Source organism: Monomorium pharaonis, chromosome 6 (genome assembly GCF_013373865.1).
Source record: "Monomorium pharaonis isolate MP-MQ-018 chromosome 6, ASM1337386v2, whole genome shotgun sequence".
Taxonomy (NCBI): domain Eukaryota; kingdom Metazoa; phylum Arthropoda; class Insecta; order Hymenoptera; family Formicidae; genus Monomorium; species Monomorium pharaonis.
Window position 1 is genome coordinate 18,490,444 of NC_050472.1, and position 23,456 is coordinate 18,513,899.

A 23,456-nucleotide genomic window follows, 5' to 3' on the forward strand; every position below is an offset into this window, starting at 1 on the left:
ATTTATTATATTAATAACAATAACTTACCTTGATGTGCATTCTCAAATTCGAGTTTGAAAACATTGACGCCGATATGTATTTTTTCTTGGGTTTACATAAGACGCACTGAAATGACAATTTTTCGGTTTCTTTATTGTGAGTGTCAAACTAAAAAAAATCGCAAAGGTGAGACCACGTGCATAGCATGCTTTCGCGATCGATTATGGGTGTGGATTGCGACAAATCACCCGAATCGAAATTTTTTTCATTTGACATAGACGAATCAAATTCATCAACATCAACAATATCAACACTCATTGGATTTTTACACAAAATCCAAAATCTACTCGCGATCGCATAACGGTAAATTGCATTGAATTTTACGGCTAGCGCAGAGATGCCAAGATTGCAGATAAAACAGTCACCTTTGTTGTCACATTCTGGCAACCCTGCACGGAATATGACTTGTTTCTCGTTTTGTATGCGAACAAATTTAAATTCAAGTGAGTTAGAGAATCATGATCCTATAACGTAAAGTTACTTGTAGGCAAGCGCGGGGCATCTCGCGACGCCTTTATTTATGGCATAGGTATGGTTAACTTCGAAAAAGTAAAATAAAATGTTATACCCAGCTAGCAAAATGACGCAAACTTTGCGCGAAGTTTGCCGCAAACTCGAGCAAACCTTTGCAACAAAATTACGACAAGGTGTGTTCGCATTAAGCTTAGCTTTTGCTGGCAAGGCTTGTTGTAAATAGTATGACGCATATTTTATGCAAATAACAGGGTAAAATTTACTAGTAAAGCATAACAACAAATTTACAGCAAGAACAAGGCAAACCTTGCTGTACACAATATGATAGCAAATTTGTGGCAAGAATAGAGCAAACCTTGCTGTACATAGCATGATAGCAAATTTGTGGCAAAAACAAGGCAAACCTTGCTATGCACAATATGATAGCAAATTTGTGGCAAGAACAGGACAAATATTGTCGAAATTTAGATCAACAAAAATGATTATTAGACTGAAATATTAGACTGATTAGTCCAATATCAAATGTGAATGGTGCAATCGTACTTGGTTCTCTGTTCTCAACGAGCCCCTTTTATTAATCCAGTAGGTAAATCTTTTTCACGAGAAATGCGCCATCTCGAGATAGATAGTAAAGTCAGAAATAAAGTTTAAAACTCGATAATGCAACCCCGTTATTTGCATAAAATGTGCGTCATACTATTTGCAACAAGCCTTGCCAACAAAAACTAAGCTGTTTATGGACACATCTTGTCGCAATTTTGTTGCGAAAGTATGCTCGGCAAGTTTTATTTTGTTCTTGCTACTAATTTGCTGTTATTCTGTGCTTAACAAGATTTCCTGTTTCTGTCAGAAATTTATTGTCATGTCGTGTAGCAAGGTTTGCTCTGTTATTTGCTTAAATTTTGCATTTTATCGTGTCGGAACAAATCTTGTAATTTCTATACGTAATATTTATGTACAAGTCTTTCTCTGTTATTTGCAACATTGTGTGATGAAAACTTTTGCCGTAAATTTGCTTGAAACTTTTAGCAACAGACAATTACTTGTCATAAAATTGTTGTCAAAATTGAAACATTCCTTGCTGTAAAGCTTTCACGATATGTGATTTTAACAGGCCTGGCTAGCTGGGTAGTTACCGATAAAATGTAACTAACAAGGGAAATTGTATCCCTTGTAAATTGTATCCCTTGTAAAAGGAATTTGTATCCCTTGTATATTAAGTTAAAAGTTAAGAGTCTAAAAATGTAACTAAGTTAAAAGTAATTAACTTTTTAACTTAACTTTTATCTTTTTAACTAGACACTACCCAACCCTGCATTTTTTCAATGTTCTGTTCACTGTTCGCTATATTCTTTTTCAATTTTTGTCTCCGCGTTTACGCTGTTGATGGGCAGTATTTTGTCTAGCGGGTGCCTGCGGCATCATCAGCGTGAATTCACGTCAAATCGTCCACGCCGTCGTTCGGCATTTGGCATTGGGTACGACATGGAAGACGATTTTGCATAATGGAACGTCAAAGAACGAAGGCATACCGGCGCCTCTGTGCATCAGTAACGCATGATCGACTGCCTAACATGCTGTAAACACATTTTCAGAGACGGTCAGAACACGTTGCACCCGCGCCATTCCGTTTATCTGCTTACAGTGTCGACGCGAGGCCTCCGTATTAGCATATTTTGTACGGCCGCGTGAGCGTCTCAACCTTTATGGATTAAAGGGGATAACTTTTAATACTTTGATTGTCATCGTGATAAAAATAGATTGCAAAACTACAAGGTTGGAATATGAAACAAAACATCTAGACTAAATAAAGTTTACTTAATTTATTTTATTTTTTTTAAACTTTTATAAATATATAGAGAAAGTTTTTAAAACTTTTTATAAAACAATTATTATTAAAACTCTTATATAAATAAAGTTTTTAAAAGATGGGTTGCAATAACGTCATTTTTTAGGTCAAATATAATTTGAAATTATGGGATATTGTAGCCCATGATATGGTAAATTCACTTCTAGGAGGATTTTTGGATCCGGCATTATCTATTCGAGTAATGGGGATCTTTAATTTCACGATTTACATGAGATTTCAATTATCGACGATATATATTATATATATGTCTATTGTTTTTGAACATGCTCAGTGAGGCCCGCAAAACATTTTTTAAAACTGTATTAGGATATAATATTGATAACACTATTGTTAAGACTTAGCTTCAATACTTTCAAAGTTCTAAGCTGTAAAGTAATTTGATATGAAGTAATTAGTTGCTTGTGTCGTTCCCAAGAAGTCAACTTCCAGGATCTAAGAATTCAAGACTAAAATAAATTTGATAAATGATATATTTATTTACCATACAATTAGAAAATATTAATTTTTTGCATTTTAAAGTAAGAAAAATGTTACAAAATAAAATATAAAATAACAGACTCTTTCAATATTAAAGCTGGTTTTAAAATACTAATTTTTTCTAATCTACATAGCCTGTTCAATCGACTGGGAAATCGACTAGGAGAATTCAGCTTTGTTCCGGATTAGTCTCACTTTCTTATATGTTTCTTTTTTTCACAATTATATCTTACAATGGCGTACATTAATGTTACGTCTAAAAAGTAATTCTAAAAATAAGCAAAAAATTGGTTGTTTTCTGGACCTTGAATTTAGAGCTAAATTGTATGCTAAATGAAAGTTTATAATGAAATATTATTCTCAGAAAAATGTCAAGTTGAGTCCCTTCTCAAGTTCGAGAAATGGAGGGTCAAACATGAGGTAAAAGGAAAGTTGAAAAACGAGTTTCAGCAGACTCAAGTAGAAAGTGTATCCATTTCGAGTCGGAGATAAAAATATAGTAGACTTTCCAAACTAAAAACAAGTAGGACTAGATAACAATGAACCGTTAGGCCTGGTCTACAATAGCTGGAGTAAGCATAGAGTAAGAAGTAAGAGTAAGGTAATTTCCTTCTGCGCTGTGATAGACCGAGCGTTAAGAAAAGCAGGGGATAAACTTCCGAAAAGGTGAAACCTCCGATCGCGCTAAAATTTTAACCAAAGCTTACCTTTAATTAGAGAAGAAAGTCCTTAAAAGGATTTTTGCCGACAAAGCTTTGTTTGCCCTTTATCACTTACTAAAGTTGCAAACATTTTTACTGTATATCTCTGAAAGTATTGGTTTTAGATATAAAAGTTTCAAATAAAAAATGAAGCTCATAACAAGCTCTACAAAAAAGGTTATATACATTTTTTACGTAAACCTATTATTTTGGCTATCATTGCTCCAGCGTAGGGCGCAAAATTTGGAGGATGACTACGGGCAATTGGCGAGGCAACTTTTTCAAAATTACGATTAATTTTTTCAAAATTAAACTTAATCAAAAATTATTTTAGAAGTACAATGACACAAAAGCGATTATCTGATTTAGCACTTTATTAATCAAAAGTGAAATAGCTAACGATTTTGATTAAAAAGATGTTACAGAAATATTCGCAAACGTTAAAACCAGAAATAACAATCTTTTAATTGTTTTTCTTATTTTAAAAAATTTCTATTATTTTCATTATTTCTGTTGTACCCCTTATTGGAAGTACGTTAGGGATCGCTGCCAGAGATCTTGCGAGGAGGGTATTTAGTCACTACACACCACTCTTAGTGTTGAGCACTTTTATTATAATGTCTGTTTTTACAGTATGCGGTTAGATCGCGACCCCGCAAGGCAGAGTGTCGCGTCTATGAGTGCACTGTCCACGACCCCGCAAAGCAGAGTGTCGTGGTTGTATTTATTACAATGTTTTGTGTCGGCGATACACGACTCCACAAAGCAGAGTGTCGTGTGTTATCTTGGATTGTCGACTTCTGATTGACCCGTCCCTCACTTTCTTTTGGCGGTTTATATACCTGTAAATTCGATAGTCCGATCGAGAGAAGGGGAGGATTGCGTGAGGGCGTAAATCGATCAGTATTCCAAAATCTTGCTTAGACAGCAAGTGCTGTCTAAGGAGCATTGCGCTAATTGTCGAGCGGATTGCGCGGAACCTCTCACAATGCGCTCGATGTTGACTGCTACAGCTGACCGACTTACGTCATCGGTGCTACTGACACCTTTCTTATTGGTATGAGTGTGTCACTCATAACATTTCTATTATTTGTTTGTATATTTTCTTTTAATACTTATTTTTTACGAACTGTGTGTATTACTTAAAAATATAATATAAAATATATCAATATCTTATGTTAATGTAAAAGCAAGAAAAAATTATATATAGTTTTAAAAATATAAGAATTATTAAAAAATATAAAAATATACAAAATTGCAAAAACTTATAAAAATAAAAAGACGGAACCATTTCCTGCTTCGTTGTGATTCTGTTGATAATGTTAAAAACAGGATCTTTTTAACTTTTGTTTTGTTTTGTAGTTTTGTACTGGGGTGCGTGAGCGATTTCAACATAGGGGCGCATAAGTGAGTCGTAACGGCACCGCATCATAAACATAACTATAATTCACAAACATATATCACAGATATAACAAATGCATCACAGATATAGAAAGTCCTATACTTTAACCTCCTCGAAATAGATATACCTTTTACTTTAGTCTGTTGTCACTCATTTTCCAAACCTTTTTTTCCTTTATTTTAATCACCCATTTTTCAAAATTGAGGAGTGGAATCAACTTGAAATTTTTCTAGGAGTACTATTTCATCAAAAACTTGTATTTAGCACACAATTTGGTTCGAAATTTAAGGTTCCGCCGAAAACAGGCAATTTTTGGAGTTATTCTTTTATTATTAAGCATTGAAGATGACTTAAAGAAAAATCCGTTAATTCCTCATGATCCATTTTTTATGTATTAAATTTTAAAAACTCTTTAAAAAAATTAAGCAGGTTTTTTTATTTAGTTATTAACATTCAATAGATTTTTAAAACTTTATTTGACAAATTCTATTAGTTAAAAAAAAACAAATAATACAAGTTTTTAAGATAAATACATTAATTATGATATAATAAATAATATAAAAAATGACTGATTCCAAAAATGATCGACGGGACATTTCCGCGTATCTTTACAGATGGCATATCGATTAAAGCAATTTATGCATTTTCACGCGTGTGCAATATTATACATTATATAAAATACAACTTGTTTTTGGGGTTGTCATTGCGCAAATTATCATGATTACGCATTCCGCGTATACGAGGTGCCGACGTATGCAACGTAGGATGGCTAGATCATAGCGTTAGAGCAGATTAAATTATAGTCTATATAGTCTCCTGCCTCGCCAAACTCTAAAGCCGCTTCTGCCGCCAAAGCACAATATAGCGTCGGCGGCGAAGATCCCCGGTGTAGCGGATAATTTGGCTGGGATTCGCTACTCTACGATACGGCTCTGCTTCTGACATACGACGGTTAATGCGAGTCGCGATTGGTCCTTGATTAAATCTTCCATGCTTTGACGAGTACGATTTCGCTCCTAATTATCTCGTCAACAGTCACTTCGCGAAAGGAGATCTACAAGTTTATACAGTCGTGCGTTATACAAGACGTGAACGTGTCTCCGACGAGATAGGACCCGTATAGTTTACAGTCGCGGTAGCGGCTCTCTAACAATTGTACCCTGAGATCTTTATTGCTAACAGATCCGCAGTGTGCTCTGGGAACTAATTTCAAAGAAATTTACTCTTCAAGATCGGATAAGACATCGTCTATTTTTCTACAAAATATCTATGATTTTGCGATGTATCACTAGAATCGCAAATTTCTTTTCTTCTTGAATCGTAATGTCATATGCAATCGGATTTTTAATTACAGAATTGCATGCGATTTAAATTTTTGTAAATTAATATTTGACAAACACGCTAAGGGTGAAACGATGATGCTTAAAGCGCTATAAGCGCTGAAATGAAGCCATGTAATAGCCATGTAATATTATAAATAGTAATGACGACGTCTATACTCTTTTAGATATGGAGAGCATTTTTTCTTATTTTAGAATTTACCCTCAAACTTATGATAACTATGAAACAATATGGATTTCGAAGATTTTACTATTAATAATTTTAATAAAAATTAGTAATATTTTGTAAAAGTTTAATTAAACTACTTTTATATATTATATGTTGTATATATTATTTTAAATGTTAAAATATATATTAGTTATATTATAAGAGCGCACAATTCCAAATATAAAAATTGCAGTATGATATATTATATCACATTGCAATTCTCAAAAAAGATTGCAATTGTGGTGCAATTTTTTAAATTACTTATATTTATTTACAAATTATAATAATTTTTTTACACATACCCAAAGAGGTTTTTCTTGTAAAGCTTACCATAAAAATTATAGTAAAATCTTGGTACAACTTTGTATTTCGAAGAATTGTTATATGCGATTTTCTCTGATTTATTAATTGATTAATAACTATCACACGTATATTTAAAAAATTTTAAATGCATTTGGTTGATATTTTTACTCAAATATATATAGTTAAATGTCAATTTTTAAATATGTTAAACAGTTTATAATTCCTTATTGTTTTAAATGAAATAAATGTTACATAGCGATAAACATACAATGTTTTATACATAAACATGTATAAATTTTACAATAGTGATATTTTTAATCTGACTTACAAGGGAACCTCGCGAACTCGAAAATTCTGATTTTAATGAAACTTGGCATAAATGTAGAGGGGGTAAATACATGAATTTAGAAATTATAAGTTGGTGCTTATAAACGATTTAAAGGGTTGAAACCACCCTTAAAAAATTTAGAGTTTTTGCCTTTTCTTAATATATCTCGTAAATTAAACAAAGTATTAAAAAATGTTTCATACAATAGTTTTACGGTATAAATACCTATACTTAACTATGTTATTTATTTTTTCAAAAAAATTTTTTTCAAAAACAAATTTTTTTTCTTAAAAAAAAATTTTTTGGGGAAAAAATAAATAACATAGTTGAATAGAGGTATTTATGCCGTAACACTTTTGTATAAAACATTTTTTTTTTTTTTGTTTAGTTTACGAGATATATCGAGAAAACGCAAAAATGCTTCAACTTTGAAGCGTGCTTTCACCCCTTCAAGCCGTTTTTGAACCAAAATAAAACATTTCTAAATTAATGTATTTACCCCCTCTACATTTATGCTAAGTTTCATTAAAAGAAAATTTTCCGTTTGGTCTTATAAACAGTTTGAAGGAGTAAAACCACCCTTCCAAGGTTGAGACATTTTTACCTTTTCTCGATATATCTCGTAAACTAAACAAAATATAAAAAAATGTTTCATACGAAAGTTTTATAGCATAAATACCTCCATTTAACTACGCTGTTTATTTTTCGAAAAAAAAATTTTTTAATTAAAATAAATTTTTAATAAAATTGACTTTTATGTATTGTATATAGCATTTATAAAGTAATAATACTATCTTATATACTACGTTTTATTTATATTATCTATGTATCTATGTGTGTATTATGTATGATATATATTATCTATGTTGTAATACTATACATTTATATTATCTGCATCCCCATCTTTCATTTATAGGCTTTCATTTATTGGTGGAATCTGTATAATTTGAAATAAAATAATTTACATATTAAGAACATTCGCAACATTTATGTGTAACATTAGGCTTCGCTTAATTAAAAACAATCTAACAGAAAAATCAAGCACACGTTAGATGTGATACTGATGTGAAAATGACGCGTACCATCATTAATAAAGATATCAAACTTTGATACGTGATTTCCATTTCATATATAATGTATACCGTGACATGACAAATATAAAACTTAAATGTGAAATATGTGACGTAGACAGAATGAACACTGTGTGAAATCAACGTGATTACTTTAATATTGCGCAACTGTTAGATGAAAACTAATACATACAGGGATGCAGATAATATAAACGTATAGTATTACAACATAGATAATATATGACATACATAATATACACATAGATGATATAAATAGAACGCAGTATAAGATAGTATAATTACTTTATAAATGCTGTATACATAAAAGTCAATTTTATTAAAAATTTATTTTAACAAAAAAAAAATTTTTTTTGAAAAATGAACAGCGTAGTTAAATGAAAATATTTATGCTGTAAAACTTTGGTATAAAACATTTTTTTATATTTTGTTTAGTTTACAAGATATAGCGAGAAAAGGTAAAAATATCTCAATCTTTGAAGGGTAATTTCACTCCTTCAAATCTTTTATAAACCCAAACGGAAAATTTTCTGATTTTAATGAAACTTGGCACAAATGTAGAGGGGGTAAATACATTAATTTAGAAATGTTTTGGTTTAAAAACGGTTTGAAAGGGTGAAACCACACTTCAAAGTTGAGACATTTTTGCATTTTCTCGATATATCTCGTAAACTAAACAAAATATTAAAAAATGTTTTATACATAAGTTTTACGGCATAAATACCTCTATTTAACTATGCTATTTATTTTTTCTAAAAAAATATTTTTTTTAACAAAAAAAAATTTGTTTAAAAAAATTTTTTTTTTTTTAATAAATAGCATAGTTAAATAAAGGTATTTATACTGTAAAACTTTTGTATGAAACATTTTTTAATACTTTGTTTAGTTTACGAGATATATTGAGAAAAGGCAAAAACTTTAAATTTTTGAAGGGTGGTTTTAACCCTTTAAACCGTTTATAAGCACCAACTTATAATTTTTAAATTCATGTATTTACCCCTTCTACATTTATGCCAAGTTTCATTAAAATCAGAATTTTCGGGTTCGCGAGGTTCTCTTGTTAGTCATTAATAATAATTTTATACAGCATGATAATTGATTATCGCTTTGTTTGTATTACAAATAGATAATATATAACATATTTACCAATAGAAGGAATAGCGTGGTATAAGATAGGAGAATTGGGATAAAAAAACAGGTATTTTTTATTTTGGAATAAAAACAGGTTAAAAAAACTACTTTTTAACGGAAAATTTTTTATCAAAACATTGAAAAAGAAAGGGAATTTATTTGAATATATTTGTTGTTAGAACATTTATAAATGTTACTTTGGTATTAATTTATTTTTTATATTTATAATTAGAAATTTAGGTCCAAATGTCTAACTAATGAGTTAATAAATTTTTTTATTATTAAATAAAAGGAATTTTATGGGTCTTTTATAATATTATTTTTTTATATTTATAAATTCTTAGTGCTTTAACACAAAAGACATGTGCTTATTTAAAATGAGTTTTGTAACTTCCGTTTTTTACTAACAATGATTTTAGTGTATCCATAGAATTGTTAGTTGGTTATTGTATTACATTTTGTTTACAGCTATCTTTACACAGAAATTTTTTAGATGGTTGAAAAATTCTAGAACAATATTAAGTCATAGAGAACCAAAAAATATGTGTATCTAAATAAAGAACTTTTAGGGTCGGAAAAAATTGTTTTTTATCAACGATGCTTTTTACTCAACGATTTTTAGTTTTTTTTTTTGTTATTTTATCTCTACAGAAGACTTATGATGTAAATGTTTTGAGTTTCAATTTTATTAAAGTAATTTTTTTAACGTGGTATACATAACATTTTGAATACATAATCACACAGAAACAAATGATTTATATCATTTGTATAAAAATTGCTTAAAAATTCTGGAATTAAAAAAATTTTACCTTAAAATATTTTATAATGCTGCTTGGTGATTTAGATTAATCAATTTATAAAATGTTATTTAAAAATTTTTATTGTTATTTACAATATTTGACAGATTGTTCTTAGCCAAGTTGTTTTTAGCTTATTGCATGTAGCAAAATCGGTGAATTTTGTGATAAAATATAAATAAAAAAATTCTTTTTTTGTACTTTCGCAAATTTATTAAAAATTTGTTTTTGTATTTTACATATGATAATTAACGTGGAAATAAGAGATCGATGAATGATATTGACAAGCAAGTCGATTTTGATATTGATCTTTGGCAAAAGTATCCTGTGAGGTTCCAAGCGCGTGTTACTTATTCACATTTGATCAAATATGTCGAATCTTGTGTTTGATCAGGCTCAAACGTGCTTATGGTGGTCGATCACGGGGAAATACTATGTCCGTTAGATAGGAAGAGAGAAGAGAAGGAGGAGGATGATTCTGCTGAGTTGCGTGCAATATTGACACTGGCCAAGCTCGACTCGATGCCGATGACACGTGAGCGATGGTCGTACACAGTTGACCATTGATTAACCACATTATTAGCTGTCGCCTCTTCAGAAAATATGCGCGACGCGCATTCCAATATTATTTCGCATTGCAGATATGAATTTACGTGACACATACATGAATACGTATGATTCTTCGTATAATTCGGAGCAACGTGCTATTAAATAATAATATTTCAATAATTATTTTGTTTTTTGAAACCTTGTAACGTAATATTTAAGTATTTTACTTGTAAAATTACAAAATTATTTTCGAAATTTAGTATAGTCGCTTATAATATTTAAATCATCGATCTTTTAAATGTGACAATTTTAAAGAAAAAAGAGATATCCTTCTATTTACGGCTACGAATTTTCAAACTAATGAGTACCCTGCGCGGTCGCATTTATTTTTTAGTCACTTGAAGTCAATTTGTTTTTAAGTTAAATATTAATTATATATAACATTAAATATTACTTTTTACGTCATAGTGGGTAATTGAGTGACTCACCAAAGTTTTTTAGTTCTTAATTATTTTAACGATTTTTTAATCTTTTAAAGTTGGTTTTTTTGCTTTTTAATAGTTTGGGATACCTTAAGATATGTTTAAAAAATCTATATGACCATAAATTTTTTATTTATTTACTTACTATAAACAAGCAAGTATTATAAATTCAACCAATTTCCACACTGACAAGGAAAGTATCACAGGTGTCAATTTAATATAAAAAAGCGTTAAGTATACGCGCGTATGAAACGCCCTCAAAAATCTATTTTTATACAAAATAATTTTAATTTGGCACTACAAATGTAAAATTGTTGAAATTTTAATAAAATTGTCTTTCCCCAAAAAGAACAAAAAGTTAATTTTCTCTACAAAAGTAATGATATGAAGAAAATGCGCCAGCTATGAAAATTGATGTTCATACGAACTAAAACAGCTACTTTTACAAACTATTATATGTACAAATATTACAAATAAATATTTTAATACAAATTTTACTACAAAAACTTGGTGCCGTTAAACCAAATAATTTACTTTAATACAATCGTTTTGTTACAGTTTAACTTACATAATAAAATAATAATTACTTAACATTACCATGTTTTACAATTGAAATTGTAATGGCATTATATACGTGTAACATTATACATACACGTATGCATGAGGGGGGGGGGGGGAGAGAGAGAGAGAGAGAGAGAGAGGGGGAGAGTGATTGATTTATTTATTATGCCCAAGCAAAGGCTAAAGGGCAAAGAAACATGATACAAAAATACAACATAAGTAATGAAATAGAAAGTACAATAAAGAAAATTAGGGAAACAAAAGTAGAAATTGTACAGAGTAGCTGTGAATGCAAATTAAACTAACGCAATAAGATTCAGAACTAGATATAAACTTAGAAAACCAAATTAAGACGTAAATACACTTTTCATGGTAATAACACAAGTGATAACACAAGTAGTGTATATGAGATAGCATCTGAAAATCCAATCCAATTACCTAAGCTAAATAGAAGATTTGGAATAGAAGTAACATAAAGGTAAATATGACTAGTAGGCTAAAATAGAATCGAATACAACACTTGAGAAACTAGAATTAAGACTGAAAGTAATGCTGAATATAAAACTAGCAACTATAAAAAATGAACCATGAAAATGACAACATTAAACAAGCTTAGATGCAATCAAGAAGGAGCGTAGAAGATCTTTAAAGGTGTTTAGCGAAGGAGCAGAAGTGATGTCTTCGGGAAGAGAGGGCCAGAAGTAAATTGCGGAAAGGCAAAAGGAGTTTCTATACGTGGTAGTTTTATGGTACGGTATATGAAAAACTTATGAAGATGAAGCAAAACAATCTGATCTTATTAATGGGTCAAAGGGAGTAAAAAGTTCACTTAAATATAAGGAGAGTGCATGTAGAGAATGCGGTAAGTTAGCCAAGGAAATAAAGCCTTCTATTCTCCACCAAAAGCCAACCGAGACGACGCCTGAAAGGAGTGACGTGCTCATCTTGCTTAAGATTGAAGTTAAATCTAATACAGCAATTGACGAGCCGTTGCAATTTAGTATTCATTCATTGCTTAGACCATGATAAACAAGACAGCAATAATCAATGTGAGGTAGAATTAAAGTATTGACAAGTTTGATTCTAAGGTAAGTGAAAAGAGAATTCTTATTAAACTTTAATTTGTACAACGCGTGATGAACACTTTGCAAAATGTGCAGGACATGCTTTTTCCATGAGAAGCTTGACGTAAAAATAACACCCAAATTTTTCACTTTGCTCACAAAAGGTAGGGCTGTATGGTCGACAATAATCTGTGATAGAGAGATAGTGTCGACATTATTAATAACATTAGTATGACTAGCAAATATTATGACCTTAAATTTGGCAAATTAAGTTTAAGCCCATTTGTATTCGCATAATTAAAGATAGCACACGCATCTTTAGAGATCAGTTCCATGAAAAATATCAGCAGGTGAACAAGAAAGATATATTTGTAGGTCATCGGCAAAAAGCATGTGACTAGAAAAAGACAAGGCGTTGCTGATATCGTTTATGAAAAGAGAAAATAATAGCGGACCTAACACGGAGTCTTGAGGTACACCCAGGGATCGGTAACCAATTAGAATGATTACCTGCGTCATCAATTACAGTCTGATAACGGCCAGTCAGATACCAGAAAAACCAGATGAACACTGAATCAGAAAATCCAATCTCTTTGAGCTTGATGAGCAGTCGAAGATGCGGAACAGTGTCAAAAGCTTTGCTGAAATCGAATAGAATTATGATAGTAATAAGTCCACCATCAATGCCCTTCCTGATATCATCACAGATACGCAAAAGAGCCGACTGAGTACTGTGATCTGAACATTAAGCAGATTGTCTAGAATCTAAAATATTAAAATTATTTAAGTAGTCCACAATCTGATTAGCAACAATCTTTTCAAGGATTTTTGACAATTCCGGCGGGTTTGCGATCAGTTGCGTCTCAGATGAGGAAGAAGAAGTGTGAATCTTTGAAAGAGGACGGATAAAAGCACGTTTCCATTCAGAGGACAACGGAGAAGACCAATGAATGGTTGAAAAGTGAAGTGAGCCATGAAGAAATAAGAGGCCAAGCAATGCGAAAAACATAAAGGGGAATGCCGTCTAAACCAGATACATAAGAATGAGGGGGACCCGCAGCAATAAGCTTAAAAATTGCACTAGACAGTACTAGCGAAAAAGCAAACACGGGATGACTAGATGGGCAAGTAAGTCTAATGGCAGAAATAAAATTAGTAAAACATAAAGGCGGAGCACACGACATCGAAGCATAGTAAGAGTTTAAATGGTCAAGAGAGAAAAAGTGGAGAGGAGAGACCAAAATAGATTTAACAAGCCCCAGATGAGCAAACTCTCTCCAAAGTTTAGCTGAGTGATTTTGTTGAGTGAACTAAAAAGAACTTCTGGCACACCTGATGTCCGCATTAAGCCTATTGCGAAAAAATCTATATCTGGCATAACCAAGCAGACTGTTAGAACGTTTGGCTTGCTTATATAGCAAATTGCGAGCACGAAGACGAGTCTTGAGTTCATCAGAAAGCCACCGCACAGGGGGCTCTCTGACAACAAACGCTCGATCGGGCGCAAAAGTATCAAGCACTCTACCAAAGGTATGAGATAGTAATGCACACGAATTGTCTATATCTCGTGAGACAAATTATTAACTTTAGTTAGAATACAGTCTACATTAGTGCGGAGAAACTCAAGAAACTTAGAGCATACAATACCTCGGTAACTGCGCCGCAAGAAGGAGCGACCGATCAACCTCAAAATTAAGTGAAAGCGTAAGATCAAGAAGATCATGACCAGCAATAAATGGGCATGAGGAAGCGGTGAATGATGAAATCTTATCGCAATCATCGACAATCAGAACGTCAAGCCAAGAGTCAGAGGTAGTAGTGTGGTAAGTTGCATCCAAGCGTACAATATGCAGTGACAGACTGGCTATGAGTTGGCGTAAATAAGTCACTTTAAAGCTATTTGTTAACAAGTTGCATTTAAGGTCACCTCCAATGATAATATTTTTATACAGGTGAGAGAAACTGGTTAACGACTTAGCAAATTCGTGGAGATGTCCCTTAGGTCTCCTGTAAACTGACGCAAACAGTAGCGACTCATTGTACGAACGAATATCAATAATTAAATATTCGCGGTCGTTTACGTTGCCCCCGCAGATGCAGAAATAATCGGGAGCGTCCCGTTTGCCCACGTCACTATTGGCCACGTCACTACTGTACATCGGTTTGCGACTTGGATGGGGTGAGTGCGGGAGGGGGAGCCGAAGGCCCCTTTGCATCCCCTCCGTGTGTGTGTGTGCGTGCGTGCGTGCGTGCGTGCGTGCGTGCGTGCGTGCGAAGCATTTCTCTGCACCACATGGGTTTGCGACTTTCTATGCTAAACAAAAAAAATTGATTAATATTGACGTGGGCAATATTGACGCGTGGCCAATATTGATGCGTGGGCAATAATGACGTGGCCAACGACGCGTGACTATTATTGACGTGGGCAATCCACCCTGTGGTCAATTGGGACCGTGGCCAATATTGACGTGGCCAATATTGACGTCGCCAATTGGGACCGTGACCAATATTAACGTGGGCAAACGAGTGCCACTTAAATAATCGCAGCTTTGAGCGAATTATGAACATAAGCAACCATCCCGTCGACCCGATCTGCTCGATCATTGCGAATCAAAAAGTAGTCATCTAAAACAACAAGATCGTCAGAGACGTCCTCATGAAGCCAAGTCTTAGATACAGAAATTACATGGTAAGAGGAAGTATTAAAATGTAATCTAATAAATTGAATATGGCCACGTGAGTTGGCATTGAATTGAGCAATACGAAATTGAGAAGATCTTGAAACTGAATTACAAGGTGGGACGGGAGATGAAGACTGAACAGGAAGAGTGTGTCAGACGAGCTTGTCAAGGTCAGTGTTGGAGTTGATTAGTATAACAGGTTTATCATCTGATTGTTTAACGCGAATACAACCGCTTCTAGCCTAGACATAAGCATAAAAGCTCTTTCTAGCAATATTCTTGGTTTATTGTAATAGTTTATAAGTCTCCTTGGGCAGTAGCTCATTTACATAGACATTACGTGCAGAATCATTGCCACAGACCTCCCCTTGCGTGAGGGCACAACGTGCTCGCTTTTTAGAAATAACAATGTCATGAACAGCAACGGAAGTTACGGTGACAATGTACGACTTTGAGTCGGAGGCCAGTGAAAGCCGAACCACGGAAAGCCGAGGCTTACGAACAATAGCCCTGACATCTAAGATATGACAGGAAAGATCAGGGATATTAAGAGCAGCGAACACGTTGCGAACGCACGCCAAGAGGGCAATAGACATAGTAGCTGGCAAATCTAAGATTATAAGCATACTGTCAGTCGGAGGAAGCGAAGTAGGAGCAGATAACCGCACACTACTAGATAACAACACGCGAACTTCATTCGTGAGGGAAACACATTGTTGTTCTAACTTAGTAATCCGTTGACTATTCCGATCAACGTTACTCGCAATACAATTTAATTGATTAAGCTTATCGTTTAGTTCGCTATTAGTATACCGCTGATCTCCATGAAAGTAGAGAATCTTGCATCCGAAGTTTTGAATTGTTCAATCAATCGATGTAAAAGTACATTGGTTGAGGCCGTAGCATCAGTGTCGGTGTGTGATTGTGACTGAACGTTAGAACCCGCGGGAACGGCCATACTCGCGAAATCAAAAGGCCACGTACTATTATCAGCCGCAGGAGTAAGAGGCAAATTTAATAACGACGATTTACAGCACGCGTATCTAGTGACGGAATAAGGCTTTAAACAACCATGGTGCAACACTCTTCTACACTTGTACTCAACCAGCGCAGTTGCAATCGGTTTTTTACACTTAGCACAGGTGGCATATATATTTACGGCAATTACACACTAGTACGTTAAATACAAAAGCGTTCATCAATTGCAAGGCGCACCGCAGTATAATGTCAAATATCGATATCACTGACAACCAGAAGACAGCAAAGAATGCAGTAAAAGATGATAAATGTCATTGCAAAAAACACAGGTGTCACGGCTCCACACCAATAGGAGTCACGAAAGACACTGCAATCAGCCAATGGCCTAGTTTACACTCAGCCGTCCAATTCCGATTCACTCCGAAGTGAACTGTATTTAGGGAACGTTTACACTGGATTGATCTTACTCATAGTAAGAGCGGAATGAAAGTAAGAAGTAAGATAACCCATTTACACCCAAGAAATTTCACTTCTCTCCAGAGTGAATCGGGATTGGAAGGCTGGGTGTAAACTAAGTCTATGATGGAAGGCTGCAGGTAACTCCTCAACGCGACCACTCGCTCGGCAGCACGCAGGAACAAACTCACAACTGAACGCGCAGGAGGTGCAAGGCAAGGAGCAGACAGGCGACTCGTGCAAATCCGCCAACAAGTCGGCAAGCCACGATGACCGCAAGAGCCGCAAAAGTAGGTTAGATTACTTAAAAGATTTGTAGTCGGAAAGACAGCAAATAGGCGACAAGCAAGCAGGAACCGAAATGAAAATTGAGAAAAGCAACAAAAGCGCTACTTATACCTGTAACAAAAACAGCCCAAAGGCAGACAGCAGAAAAATACTCCATCAAAGCAAGAGCAGCAATCAGAGACACACAATTCTGTACTTACCCAAAGAGAGAGAGAGAGAGAGGGGGGGGGGAATACATATTATACATATGTGCATGTATGTACATATATCTGCATGTATTTGTATTCTCTCTCTCTCTCTCTCTCTCTCTCTCTCTCTCTTTCTCTTTTTGTGTAAGTAATTTCTTCTCTGAATATTATATAATATAATTAAAATCAAAGTTCGGAATTAACAGTGTAGCCAACAGAATATGTTTACTTAAAAGTACCAAATATAACGTAGTTTTAAAAAAAGATAGAATAAAGTGCATGGTTTATTCTTTTGCAATGTATTGAAATAGGTAAAAAGCATGAAATCTTGTCTAGAACGATACAGACTATGTCACCCAGCTGGCCTGCCGATGACATGGTCACAGGCTGCAATGTCGGTGATATGGTTACATGGATGCCCAAGGATCATCTGTACGTCTTATCGTTAGTCTATTTAGTAACTCATGCATTTTATGCAATGCTGGATATATGGATAAGGCACAATTTATTCCAATTAATACAATTTTCTCCATACATTTATAAAGATCACATTAAAAAAATTTGTTATTTGCAATTAAATTATAATTGTACGTTTATAATTATGTTTATTGTTTTTTTACAGTTATTGACAATAAATCTATTTTGTTTCACTTAAAGCTCTTGGAACATACATTCATGTGCCAGCTTGTAATAGGAAACAAAAACGTGGCTCTTATTGTGAATATGATCTATGGCCTTTAAGTAACATAGGCTGTCACATGCAAAATTAATAAACATGAGAAATTTCCGTAAGAACTACACGTTTATTTCCCATTATAAGCCGGCACATGATTATATGTTCCAAGAGTATTAATTAAAACAGGCAAAATAGGTTTATTATCCATAACTTAAAAGAACAATCAATAATTATAAATGTACCATTGCAATTTAACTACAATCTTAACTGTAAAATAGCAATAAATATAATGCTATATTAAATTGATGCAAAGAGAATGAAAAATAAAATATAGGAGGATAACGTGTCGCTCTATATTTGAGAAGTCAACTTGTAGTAATTTTTGTAATCTTTTATCTCATGTATACCTTGATTTACAAAAAAATAAGTTAGAGAATCAAAAATATAAATAAAAGTTTTGAATGGGATTTTTGTAAATGTATGAAAAAATTGTATTAATTGGAATAAATTGTTTCGGGAACAAAGTATTTAAATACATACTTTTTAGTTTTCAATTTGACTGAAAGCTTTATCTCTATTTCTGTGCCTTATTTGTGTATCCAGCTCGCATAGAATGCATGACAGTTACTAAATAGACGTAGAGGTAACCTTCGGCATCCATCTCCAATATTACAGCTTGTGTCATCGGCAAGCCAGCTGGGTGACACTAACCTATATAATTTGTTATAATAGTTTGAGACAAGATTTCACATATTTTATCTATTTCAAAATCTAAAAAAGATGGTTGTACAATATCTTTAAGAGCCACACAGTTGCAATACGATATTTTTTTAAATAAAAGTATAACACTTGTAACTATTCTCTTACCTGGCTTGCTATAAGATAATGGCATACTTGAAAAACTAGAAAGTACACCTTCAAATAATCTTTTTGATATTATTTTGATATCTTTTTCATTTTATGAATTGCCAGTTCTCTATAGGATAGTTTACTCAATTTAAAAGGGGATAAATCTCGGTGAACTTTTTATCAACAGTAGCATACATTGGCACACTGTAAATTCCGAGCTTTGATAATTATAATCTTCCTTTTCTTACTCATCCACTCTTTTTCTATTTTAGTTCCGGTTTAAATAAAGTGTTTCTTCCTCTTTTTCCTTTAATATAACTAAAAATAAAACATAACACAAAGTATTACTCTTATCTCAGAATATTTATTCCAAAAATGAAAATTTTGTGTAACTTATCTGATCTTTAAATTAGACAGCCGTATTTCCCTCTACGATGTAATATGCAAAATATTTCCCTTCACGATGTAATATACACATTAAGCATAAATAAAATAAAAACTGACTCGACGCTAATCTCGCACACGTCACACGTCACTTTGAACTGTCATTATATCATCACCGTGAAACTCGCCGCGAATTAATCATACACGAAATGATAAACTGCATATGCATAGCATAAGACCGTTGAACCAATCAACTCTCAGTATAAATCGCCATAAGCATACGGACGGCGCGGACCGCCAATCAGCGATGCAAGTGTCAACTCGTATAGCCATCTGATGGCGCGAAAAGCAATTGTACAAATCCTTACCATTTGTCCTGGCGGCCGGGCGACGAGGATAACGCATAGAACTTATACTAATGGAAAGGGAATAGCGTATACCGTCCGTATGCCGAAACTGTGTCCAACATCTGTGTGACAAGGATAGATAGAACATGACGACATGAAATGAGACAGAACTAGTTTTCTGTCTCATTTCATAACTTTTTCTCATAATGCGCATGAGCGGCCGTATTTGTAGGTATGAAACAGAACTAGTTTTCTGTCTCACTTCTTGGACACACGGGTTCTTTTCCCCTTCCATTAGTATAAATTCTATGGGATAAGGACTACTACTTTCTTAATCAAATTTATTCTTGAAAAACTTTAATCGCGATATCTCCGCTCGTAAATCACGTAGCGGAAAAATAAAAACACTTTTATTATATAAATTGGATGCAAGTTATCCATTAAGCCTATTGAGAAATCCATCGGTTTAGTCGTTATTGAGAATCTGATAACTACAGATTTTCGTAAACAACGTAAAAGAAGCAACGATGCAAGCATGGTGGTGCCTCGCGCTGCGCGTATACTTGGCGCGAGGCACCACCGTGCCTCTTGATTCTCCATGAAATATGTTGTTAACCCCTTCGTTGTGGATGACACATATATGTGTATCTCGAAAAAAAGAAAATTAAACTACCGGAATTTTTACAGTGGCAAGTATTTCAAAGTTTTTAAGGTTGCTGAATTTAAATTTACGGTCAAAATTACAAAATTTAAAATGGCAGATCCAATATGGTGCATCAAAGTTTAAAAAAATATTTTCTTGAAAATGGGTTTCTATATTGAATCTGCCATTTTTAATTTTAAAATTCTCATCTAAATCAGCGGCTCCAAAAATGTAAAAAAGAAATTTGTGGATAAAATTGTAAAACTTTTCACTACAAAAATGGCACAGATTTCTGTCTCACAGTTAAAAGGTTAAACACAAAAGTTAAAGAGACATGTATTTTTTTATATGCGGAATTTTATGTTTAAAGGGTGAAACAATCTTTTGAAAGTGGGAGTTTAACAATTTTGTTAAACAAAAAAATTAAAAAAAATTTTTTTGACAACTTTGAAGTACTCTTGAAACCGTACAACTTTTATTTAAAAAATTTTTTTTATCTTTTATACTTTCGACGGTATTCGCTCCGAAAGGGAAAAATCGTTTTTTTTTTTTTTTTTAAGGAGTGTTTCAGTCTCTAAACATGAAATTTCGCACATAAAAAAAATGCGTGTCTCTTTGATTTTCGTGTTTAACAACATATTTCATGGAGAATCAAATTGTTGACGTGTTGACACTTCCTTTGTGAGAAAGAAATTTTAATTTGACTAAATTTTTCAACTTAATTAAATTTATTTAGTTTAAATATTATTTATTAATTTTTTATTGTTTATTTAGTTTAAATATTTATTGATTTAACTTAAATGCATAAATTACTTGAGCTTCTATTCAAGTATTTATATATTTTACTGAAATACATAGATGTTTGAATTAAATAAATATAATCAAGTTAAAAAATTTAGTCAAATTAACAACTTTTTCTTTCAGTGCATGAAATTTAATACGTATAAGTTTTTTAGGATGCTGATTACGAATTTGTTATTAGAATTTCAAAATTTAAAATGATGGATCATATATGGCGGGCATAAAATTAAAAATTTAACTAATTTCCGTGAAACTTAGTGTCTAAGAATTTCGTCATATTTGATCCGCTATTTTGAATTTTGAAAATTTGATAACGGATTTGTAATCAGCACCAAAAAATCCGAAAAACTCCTAGATACTAAGTTTTATAGAATTTAGTTTAATTTATAGTTTTACGTCTGCCATATTTTATCCGCCATTTTTCGAAAATCTAATATTAGATTTTTTTTCGTAATCAGCGACTCAAAAAATTACAGAGTTTTATCGAAATTGGTAAACAAGAATAATTCGTGGCTTAAAGGATTAAGAATTTTATTTTTAAGAAAAGTTTTGTTTTGTCGTTTTTTTAATGTTAAAAATTGAAGTTTGTAATTATTTTTAGTAATATAATAATTATTTTTTACATTTTTTTCTCTTAAGTTGATCCTTCATGATTGAAAATCGCTATTGTTTGTTGCATATTTATGTATATGTATATGTAAAGGACTTTTCCATTGTGACTGTCTTGGCAAAGATACTCTCGGTCATTTGGCGCTGTTTTATATAAGAATTGAACTCTGTTTCAACAATCGTTTTCTAATGCATAAATCAAAGGAGTTCTATGTGAAAAACAGAATTTAAGTTTTTTTTTATTTTTTAAATTTTAATTTTCTTTAAACTACTCAAAGCATTTTTTTCTTTTGGAATATTTTGTGAAATGTTGCGACGATTACCATCAACCATACTTTAATAAGCATAATCTGTGCCGATAGCTGCTGCAATTATTATTCATAGCATAGGAAAATTTTAAATATAGTTAAAGATACAAGGTATTTGGTAAAGATTTATGCAATTTTTATATACAGATAGAACGCATTAAACTGAACAGAAAAGTCCTTTACCGTTTTTCCATTTTCGCAATAGTTAACGAGTTATTGATTACACAGGTACACAAAAAAATGGTGTTTCTTTTTGAAATTTGGAAAAAGTAAGCTAATTCAGTAATTTTAACTTTGGATTTGAATTCAGCGAGTCAAAATACATAAGGATTAATTAATTTGGTCCGCCGAACCAACCACTTTTTTATGTGCTTGTGTAAATCAACTTATTAACTATTGCGAAAATTGCAAAATGGTAAAGGACTTTTCTGTTTAGTTTAATGCGCTCTACCTGTTTATAAAGATTGCATAAATCTTTAGCAAATACCCTGTATATTATATTTGATAAGGAAAACCTTTTATTTAATTTATTACTTTGTTTTTAAAGATTTCCGAGAAACGGGTATTTTTAATTCTTTCAAATCATCTCCCCTTAATTTGGAATCATTACCTGTTTTGCCAAAGCTCAAGCTTACGCTCGATCAGTCGATATTGGACATCGACGAGCCATGGACGACATGGTGTGAAGCGTATGCAAATTACGCGAAAGCGCCGGTGGACCGTGTGTGCTGTCACGGCCTCGAATTAGTTATGATTCGTGAACCCGCTGTCAGTCGGCAGTTGGAAAACTGTATAACTGCGCCGTTCCGTCAATTTCAGACACTGCAGTGTTTTGCGCGATCGTTTATTGACGATGTCTGGTGTCACTTTTCGTGTCTCTTGTTTCAAGCTTAATAAACTTGAATTAGCTAAATACAAACAGCAAATTACGTCCTTGTTAAAAAGAAAATTTTTTCTTCGTGTAAAGGAAAATATTATAATAAATTATTAGTATCTTAGCGAATTGATTAATAAATCTGTTTTTAATACCAAGTTTTGTGAAACTTTTATTTAAAGAAATAGATAGATAGATAATTAGAGATAGATAGAGATAAAAACTTGCAAACTTGGAGGAATAAAAATATGAAAAGAAATAATATAATAATTTTAAATAAATATGCGTATCTATATGGTAACCACGATTTAATTTTGAATTAATTAAAGTATCTAAATTATCTAAACTTAAAAAATAAGTAATTTTTTTACATTTGTTTTTTATAAAGAAAATTTAAAAAAACTTTGCTAAACATTTTGTTCCTTTGTTTTTTTTATTATAACTTAAGAGAAAAAAATTGAAAAAAACTAATTCAATACTAAATGTTAAAAATATTGCTTTAAAATTTCATTAATCGGATAAATTGGATAAAGATTTTTTGCAAAAATTGGAAAAGATT

At 32.5% G+C, this 23,456-nt stretch overlaps 1 protein-coding gene across 4 annotated transcripts in view; it reads left to right on the plus strand.

The window, feature by feature from the left end:
• LOC105831572 (membralin) overlaps nt 1-23,456 on the plus strand; it is a 361,211-nt gene that overhangs the window by 204,054 nt on the left and 133,701 nt on the right. For 3 of the 4 annotated variants that reach the window (XM_036288173.1, XM_036288174.1, XM_036288172.1), the window contains one exon: nt 10,554-10,694. The exons of the other annotated variant lie outside the window; for it this stretch is intronic. In XM_036288173.1, the coding sequence (XP_036144066.1) occupies nt 10,554-10,694 (141 nt within the window). The remainder of the gene's footprint in view (nt 1-10,553; nt 10,695-23,456) is intronic. 4 annotated transcript variants of the gene reach the window in all.